The 9,351-nt window shown below is 37.9% G+C and overlaps 1 protein-coding gene across 1 annotated transcript in view; it reads left to right on the top strand.

The window, feature by feature from the left end:
• The first annotated feature begins 578 nt into the window (after positions 1-578).
• Positions 579-9,351, top strand: part of PRPF4B (pre-mRNA processing factor 4B) — a 23,187-nt gene continuing 14,414 nt past the window's right edge. The window contains exons 1-5 of the mRNA XM_009279229.1: positions 579-634; positions 3,250-4,443; positions 7,500-7,673; positions 7,941-8,096; positions 8,835-8,916. Coding sequence (XP_009277504.1) covers positions 579-634; positions 3,250-4,443; positions 7,500-7,673; positions 7,941-8,096; positions 8,835-8,916 — 1,662 coding nt within the window. The remainder of the gene's footprint in view (positions 635-3,249; positions 4,444-7,499; positions 7,674-7,940; positions 8,097-8,834; positions 8,917-9,351) is intronic.

The raw sequence follows: 9,351 nt of genomic DNA, 5'->3' as shown, positions 1-9,351 counted from the left end.
CCGGGCCAGCGGGTGCCTCGGGGCTGCCCCTCCGCCTGCCGCCGAACCGCTGCCCGCCCTGCGGCGAGCCCACCTCCCCCGAGTCCCGGGCGCTCTCGCGTGATAAAAAGCGCCTGTGCTGGTGGAAGCAAAAAGCGATTTGTTGCCGCCAGCCCCTCCTTCCAGCGCTCGAAATGACTGGCAACTCCCGGCTCCCCTTGGGAAGCGAAGATCGAGCTGCAGCCTCCCCGCCGGACCGGGGCTCCGGGGGTGCATTTTCCTGGCACCCCGGTTGGCATCGTGAGATTTAGGTTTGTCGACACTCACGAGCTCGTGAACACTTCCTTCTCTGGAACTTTTGCCCGGAGTTGACAACCTAATGCTTACTTTATTGCTCCTCTTCACGGTACAAATATTTTAGCCATGTAAACTGCTTTCTGTATTTTTTTTTCTCCCTTAAAAAGTAGCGATTTGAGGCTTTTTTGTTGTTGTTAATCGTGGGAGTAGAAAACAGGTGAGGAAAAGCAGTGGATGTGCATGTGAACCGTATAAAACGCATGAGCTCATGAAGAAGAGCGTTGAGTATTGTATAGAGAAACATGACTAAGAGTAATAAGGTAAAAACTGGCGATAGAAAGCCTGAATGTAGGAAAAGGTGGGTGAAATCTCTTTGCAAATCTTCCTGAACTTCCTATCGTTCTTCTCCTTGAATTCAAAAGTCAGAAAAAGTGGGGCTATAACAAGATCGTGTCACAATTCCTCCCTGTTTAAAGCCATTAGCACCTAAACGTGTAGATAGCGATCTGTCTCATCACCTTCTGAAGTCTTCTTGAAAGGTTTCTCATCCATGTCATTCCACCTCTGAAGCATTTGAATGAAGAAAAAGTTTATCCATGTTTTGATGGAATTACTTGAAATAAACAGATTCCTGTACATTAAGAAACTCTGAAATACTTAATGCATATTAATGAAGTTAATAGTAATTTTATAGTTGAGGTACAAATGCAAAGAAAGCTGGCAGTCGTGTTAGCAGCCTGTAGTGGCCTGGGATGCTGCTGTGGGGCTGTATCTCCTCTGGCGCCTCTGCTACCAGCTTGCTTTTGCGGAATGTAAGGTGAGGTTATGACATAACATTAAAATAAATACAATAACAAAATAACTTCCTTATAGATTTCAGTGTCACTTTCTGCTATTAAGAGAAGGAAGGCTTATCTGGAGCAGCTTGAACGGATGTGATATTTGTTGTTCTGTAATATTTTTATAGTGTATTGAAGTATGATTAATGTGTTAATCGGGGACTTATACACCATCCTGTATCTGACTAAAAGAAATCTTGAAAGATGCATAGTTCCCTCAAAATTCTCCTTGTGACATTTCTCTGCCCTTTAGCCAGCTTATGCCACTGACATACTTGCTCTGGATTGGAAGTCCAAGTTGAAAAAGTTTTAATTTACATTTAATACTTTTTCGTTCTTTTTCGTGTCTTTTGTGCCAAATGCAACATAGAGCAAACTCATTTTAAGGCAGTTTGTCCTCTTTCTGTCTGATATTCTGTTGTCATAATGGTGTGGAGTGTCAGGAGGAAGCAACTGAGGAAAACACCCTTCTTTATGCTTTGAGTAAGCAGAAGTAGTGGGAAAGATGTAGAAGAAAAAGCATACAGCATTCTGAGTTAAGTCTCTGAATATTGCATGTTTTTAAACAAACTATCCGTTCCCTTAGGAAGTTTCTCATTTCAGAGCACTAAAGTGTTGATGGTTTTAGTGAGTAATTTTAGTGTATGTTGCAGAAAAGTCTGGATTATTTACTACTACTAGAATTTGCATTAACTCAAGCAGGAGAGAATCAGTAACTGTGCGCTGTTTGAAGGTCCTATCCTTAATTAGGAAGACACTAATCGAATTTATAGTGAAGTTCCATCCTTTAAGGCCTGCCTTAGAATACCTCTGATATATTTATTCTATTGGATCATTGATCATATTCTTCTGAAACATCTGTCGTATGAAACTAGTAGAGTTTGGAAGATATGTCTATGTTTCTGTGTACATCCCCCCACCACTCCCGACCATCATGTTTAGGGAATTTCTTTTCAATGAATGAGGCTTGGGATACAGAAAGAGCTATGTTTAAGTTATTGAAGTGTTAGCTAGTAAATTCCGAAACTGTAGTTTAGATGGGGTGAGTTGTAGAAAGGTGAACTCTGGTACCTGTAATACTTGGCAGCAGATTTCAAAAGGCAAGTATCCATCTTGCCACAGACAGTAACTTAACTGATGTTCTGAAGAAGATCAAGAGATATTTGCTAAGCACTGTAAAAAATCTGTTGGTAAGCCAGCTGCAGCTTCTAAGGAAGCTAATATAAGTGAATGTGTAACGTCAAGACTGAATTTTATAATTTTTGAAGTTAAGTACACTATTTAAATTGCTTGTTGCTGTGACTAGCTAATTGAAATGATTTTTTTTTTTAGAAGAAACACTGTACATTATTACTCTAATAACCTGCTGTAGACTTATTTCCTGCTTTTTTGGCCAGTGTCATTTTACAGGTCTAAAGATGACTGCTTTTTTCTTGGGAATCTGATAGACTGCTGTATATTATCATGAAGCTTTTCTGAAATGCTTCCTTAATTTATCCTGTTCCTCAATAGTGTTCCCTGTCTTGCATAAATAATACAAATGCACGATAAGAACAGTTCTTGGTTTTCTAACAGGTGTGTATACTTACAGAAGGAAATAACAGTTAAGAGAATCAGTCGACTCTGCGTGAGATTTTGCAAGATGGTTTCATTAGGTGGTCAGTGTCATCCCTTGAAATAAGTTTTGATCTTTGGAGCACGACTGTGTTCTGCCTTTTGAAAATACTTTTAAAAGGCATAGCTTGGATTAGGCATCGGAGTGGAGCAGCAAATAAGATAGATGATGGACTGGCAGGATGCATAAATACGCAGCACTGTTGTATACTATTAACAGATATTGTCAGTATTGAACCTAAAAGCATAAGCATTGATTTCACCCACACATTTTGTTTTGTTAGTGCATTTGCTGTATCTTCCTTCCGTAGCGTTGCTTTTTGCAGTCATAGCTGTCTGTTCATGAGGAAGTGTATCTGCTGTTATAACTTAGTTACGTTAGTCGTACATTTTTAATTCTCCCAGAGGTAGGTAATTAAATGCCAGTTAGTTTCTGTCATAAAAAAGACTGTCAACTTAGCAGAAGATTAAGGACCGCGGTGAGTTGATAGTACTGATCTGTAGTTTTTATTTTTTGCAGGGTTGAGGATGCTGATGCATCTGAGAGAAGTGTAAATGAAGAAAATGGGGAAGTATCAGAGGCAGACCAACCTCAGAACAAGCACAGCCGGCACAAAAAAAAGAAACACAAACACCGAAGTAAACACAAGAAACATAAACATTCTTCAGAAGACGACAAGGACAAAAAACATAAACACAGACACAAACATAAGAAACATAAACGGAAAGAGGTAGCTGATACCTCTGACAAGGAAGATGGACCAGCTAAAAGAACTAAAATTGATTTTTTAGCTCCTCTGGAAGACTTGGAGAAACAAAGAGCATTATTGAAAGCTGAACTTGAAAACGAGTTAATGGAAGGAAAAGTCCAGTCTGGGATGGGATTAATATTACAAGGTTATGAGTCAGGATCTGAAGAAGAGGGGGAGATTAATGAAAAAGTGCGAAATGGAACGAGACCTACAGCTAAGTCAAACCCTAAGGGGAAATTAGAACCTGTGGACAATAAAACTAGTTCCAAGAAAGGAAGTAAGAGTGAATCAAAAGAAAGGACTAGGCACAGATCTGACAAAAAGAAAGGCAAGGTGGGAGTTGATGGAATCAAAGAGAAGACAACTAGAAGCAAGTCAAAAGAGAGGAGGAAATCCAAAAGCCCTTATAAGAGAAGTAAGTCTGAAGATCAGACAAGGAAATCTAGGTCTCCAATGCTTAAAAGGCGATCTCAGGAGAAAAACAGAAAGTCTAAATCTCCCCCGGAGGATAGAAATAAGGCTGATGATAAAAGTAAATCAAGAGATCGCAGAAAGTCTCCAGTTGTAAATGAAAACAAAAGCAGAGATCGTGGCAGAAAATCTAAATCTCCAACAGAACTAAGAAGCAAATCCAAAGATAGAAGATCACGGTCCAAAGATAGAAAACCTAGGAGATCAGAGACTGACAAAGAAAAAAAGCCAATTAAATCTCCTTCTAAAGATGCTTCTTCAGGGAAAGAAAACAGGTCCCCTAGACGACCTGGCCGTAGCCCAAAAGGAAGAAGCTTGTCTCCCAAACAACGTGAAAAGTCAAGAAGAAGCAGATCCCCTCTCTTTAATGATCGTAGGTCTAAACAGAGTAAATCCCCCTCTCGAACCCGGTCTCCGGTTAGAAGAGTGAGGAGTAGATCTGCAGAAAGGAAAAGAAGAGAATCGGAAAGGAGGCGTCTGTCTTCTCCCAGGTAACTTAAAGATGTCATGAACCATGGCAAAAATGCATTACAGGATTAACTATCTTCTAGTTTGGCATTTATCTCTTTTTTTTTTTTCCCCTCTTTTTTTTTTTTTTCCTTCCTTTTCTGAAAATAGCTATTAAAAAAGGTAATCCGATTGTGCATTATATTATGAGCTTACTTCGTATGTATTCAGTTTTTAAAAAATACTCCCCCCCCCGCTGTCAGACATGCAAATTCAACGTTGGATGTTGAAGTGCTGAGTTATTTGCTGCTCACACCATTAGTGGGAACAAGTTTTGTAGCTCAGGTTCTCCTTGTTGTCACTTGGTTGGATTCAGAATTTGGCTTCTATTTTGTTTCTTAGTTAATAGTTCTGTTGCTTTCAGGAATTTCTGTTGAGTGAGTCCCTTCCACTCTTACATATCAGTGTTGGCTAAAAGTTGGTAATTAACCCCTTTTCCCCCTAAAAAAAAAAACCCTAATGATGGAGCCAGCATGTGTGAATATAAGCAAATCTTTTATATCAAGATGTCCTTCTCACAGTAATTTTTTTCTTAATATTTTGGTTTTTTCATTTGCTAGAGGTATGGTAGTGTTGCTCGTTATTGGGTCTGTTGTATATCATTACCGTATTTTGCTTACACTTAAAGGTGAAATCTTTTTAATGTAAAGTCTTGGCATTTTTTAAAAAGACAATTTAGCCTATGAAAGCAGTTACCTTGAAATTTAATATAAACCATGAGACAATAATTACTAGCATCTCCTTCTTTGAAGCTGGTAAGGTCTGGATGGTAAGTTCCCAAGCAGAGAACAATATAAGTGAATTAACTTCCAAAAACGTATACATTAAATGTAAGAAGTTCAACAGACAGAAGAGTTAAGCATTACGTTTGGATAACGAATAATTTAAAACTTTTTATCATGGGGGTTTAGCTTCACCCACTCTGAGAATTAAGAACAAAGAAGTATGAATTTAAAACCGTGTAGTGGAACTACAAAGATCTAGCTCACTAAATAAGCGCCTAATAAATGTGAAAGTCTTTCTGCCTGCATCACTGAAGGTTACTCTGGTTTCAAGTATGGGTTATCTTCTGCAGGCGCATTATCAGCTTATTTGTCTGTACTACTGCTTAGCAATAACTGCGGGTACTTTGGAGGATGGCCCCCGTGGCGTTAACCAGATTAAGCAAGTACTGTAAACGCCAGCAGCTTATCTGACTGCTCTCTGGTAAATCAGGAATGTATCGGTACAACCACTAAGTTTCTCTGACATAGTATTTGACTTTTCTTCCGTAGCATTTTGCATCTTTCAGTTTTCATTTCTCATGACAGCATGCATTGCAGCCAGTTTGAATTAGTTGTCTAGACGCTATTTCAAGTGATGCATGTGTCTAGAATTTTGCTATCAAATTCATACTTCTGTAACACTGTGGTGAGCAGCATGTGAGTGGGGGACTAGTAAGAAATATTTTCTGCTGGAAGTGTTTGCAAATCAGCAGGAATAATCTTTATTTGTGGGACATCCTGAACTAACTCCAACTATGTTCGAGTTTTAACTACCTGTAATTACTCAGGCTGCCAGAGAATTTCAGGAGCTTTAATGAACATTTATAACCAAAAATTCCCAGTAATTTTATTTTTCATGTTTGCTTCCAGTGTTCTAATCATGTAAGATGCTTCTCAGGTCTTTGAAGTTACTCATTATATGATGTTACTATGAATTCTTAATCAGCTTCTACTTTTTATCTCATACCTGTGATCCCTGAACCAATTTATTTTTTTACAGATATTTTGATTGGGTTTTGGCAGTACAACCACTTTGTTAGCCAGGAAGCCTGGAACTGTCAGTTCATCCTGTGACTTTTTTTGTAATATTGTTCACAAGAACATAATGTAAATTAAATGGGTTAAAGGGATCAGCCTGCTCCCGCATTTGAGTCTACAGTAACTTCTTGTAGAAACTGCCAGTACTTCTGCACGTGCATAAACTTTCCTTCTGTCCCACTGTTTACTGTTTTGCATCAGTTCTGTATGCCTGGTCATTATACGTAGCTAAGGTAACTGAAGCTGTTATAACAGTCTCAAAGCAAACAAAAAAACCGTTACAGAATGGGTGGAATTAGTCTTTCAGACCCAAGAGATTTTGTTCACTGATGAGGTAACGCCTGAAATAACTTGTCCCAATTTGATTTAAAAAAAAAAAATTAAAAAATAAAAAAAAAGGAGGGGGGGAAGAAATAAAGTAGGAACATTTTCTTTGAACAATGGTGTGGAAATATTTTCCAAGAATTTCTGTTGCAGCCTCATTAGAATAGTTGTTAAACATTTTTAACTTCTATCCTTTCCAATTTTTGATTGAAGTCTTGCTGTTGTGGAATACAATTAAGCTTTTTAATGTAGTTGTCCCATCAAGGATTTTTTTTCTTGAATAATTGTGAATCTGCATAGACAAGAATGAACAAATTTTGAATTGTATGTAGTGTCGAACTTGAATTATTTTTTAATTTGAGAAGGGTTAGTTTACATGTTAATTAAGAATTCTAGTTTTCAGCTGCTGTATTAGAATGTGTGAAATGTTGAAGCCGTCCAGTTCTAGTGCCCAAATTGAAATAGACTTTAAAGTCATTGCTGTGGAGTAGCGTGGTCCTAGATTTCAATACTGTGTTGTAAAGTTGCTGAGAAAATTCTCAAGAATTAGGTTTTGGGTTTTATTTATTGTTTAAATACTGTTTCTGATAGACATAAAAACAGGTCACTATTTCTGTAAGACTGAAACACAAGCTTTGTTTTAAAACTCTTAGCTTTGTGGTAGTAAATAACAAGCTCTGTTTCCAGAGTTGTCCTGAATGAGACCTATGTATGGGCACATATTTCCCGGGGTGGGGAGAGACACAGAGAAAGGGCAGCCAGCTCTGCAGCATACTTATCCATCCCTCCCTCAGAAGCCCATCTGGTGGTCCCTCACCTGCAGTAAGATTTTAAAGTGAGCTTTTAGAGGGAATTGTGATTTTTGTTTTCAGCTTGCTCCTGATTTTACTGCCGTTCTCTTCCTCTATTTTAAGAACGCGGACCAGAGATGATATTTTGTCTAGACGTGAAAGATCAAAAGATGTTAGCCCACCCAGTAGATGGTCCCCATCCAGAAGAAGGTCTCGGTCCCCCATTAGAAGGAGGTCTCGTTCACCCCTTCGACGTAGCCGATCTCCAAGAAGGCGGAGTAGGTCTCCTCGGAGGAGGTAAAGACACACTGCGTTTTTTAATATATTTTGTAAAATATTACTAAAAGAATAAAGATTGCTATCTTATGTGTAAAAAGACGATGCATTTTTTGTCCACATTTATATATGCTAGCATAGTTGAATGCATTTTGTCCTCCATGAATTCGTTTGTTTTATTACTTGGAGTCATTATGTACCTTTATGTTTTATGAATAGGTTTTCCTCCTTTTCTTCAAAAAACCAAACCAAAACCCCAAAAACCCAAACCCCTTTTATTGTTACCAGGGATAGAGGCCGAAGAAGTAGATCTCGCCTTCGAAGGAGGTCCAGGTCACGTGGTGGCCATAGACGCAGGAGCAGAAGCAAAGTTAAAGAAGACAAATTTAAAGGTAGTCTTTCTGAGGGTATGAAAGCTGAACAGGAGTCTTCATCAGATGAAAAGTAAGAATTAATTTCTAACTTGCGCTGATTATCTAAAAATACAGATCCACTGATACAGAGAATGAACTGGCATTTGTCTTCATGGTGTAGTTTTTGTGTTGTCACCTAAAACCTTAATCATGTTTTAGTACTTGGGATCTTGTCAAATTACTGTTGGGATGATCTGGAAAACTTTGGAGTATGCAAGAAATACCAAGACCTGTTGGCTAGTGGGCAGACCTGAGGGGATGGTACATTGCTCGGTTTCTAAATTCAACTTGATCAGTATCTTGTGAAAATACCTGGTCTGTTTCCTCAAGCTTATTGCTTGAGGAAAAACTGTAACAGCTGAAAGGATTAATTGCTATCTGCAAATTGTTTTTATATTTGCTAAATATCTACTTAATCCAATTGCACAAGAGTATGCATTCTTAATCAAATTATCAAGGAAGAATGATGCTGGCATGAAAATGAACAAGTTTTTTTTTGTTTTTTCTCTTTAAAAGCAGTTACTGTTAATTGTTTGCAGTTAAAAGTGAAATACTCAAAGTCCCAATGAGATACGAAAAGATAAATTTTCTCTGTAAGGAGATGTAAATATACACACTGGGATTTAACACACCTTTGCTTTCTGAGTCAGTTGAACAGCTATTGTTTAATATATTGTGTGCTTTCTACGCCAAAGAACTGCATTTGGTAAAATTCAGTAGATAATCTTATGTTTATGATGTTATATAAAAAGTAATTATATTTTTATAGTCTCGAAGACTTTGATTTGGAAGAAGAGGATGAGGAAGCAGAGATAAGACAAAGAAGATTACAGCGGCAAGCAATTGTTCAGGTAGACGTTTATATTATCATGTGGGTTACAGAAACTAATTTTATGCTTTTAGTATAAAACTGTGATAAAGGAAGGCTCTTAGCCTATTACTACATTATGATAGTAATTACTGTTACTACATTTTCTCCAGTTAATTTATTGTAAATGTTAGTCTCAGTTAAACTTTACACTTCTGTTGCAACAGCATTGGTTTTAAGACTGAAGCAACTCTTCTGTGAGGCATTTTTGTGCTACGGTTAAACATTCTCTGACAGTCCTATGACATGTTAAAAATATTCTTCAATTATCTTAATCTGTAGGTGTCCTGGTTTCGGCTGGGATAGAGTTAATTTTTTTCCTAGTAGCTGGTACAGTGCTGTGTTTTGGGTTTAGGAGGAGAACAATGTTGATAACACACCGATGTTTTAGTTGTTGCTAAGTAGTGCTTACACTAGT

The sequence above is a fragment of the Aptenodytes forsteri genome, unplaced genomic scaffold (assembly GCF_000699145.1).
Source record: "Aptenodytes forsteri isolate BGI_AS27 unplaced genomic scaffold, ASM69914v1 Scaffold81, whole genome shotgun sequence".
Classification (NCBI taxonomy): domain Eukaryota; kingdom Metazoa; phylum Chordata; class Aves; order Sphenisciformes; family Spheniscidae; genus Aptenodytes; species Aptenodytes forsteri.
The sequence above is the reverse complement of the archived record's forward strand: the minus strand, read 5'-3'. Positions and strand labels throughout refer to the sequence as shown.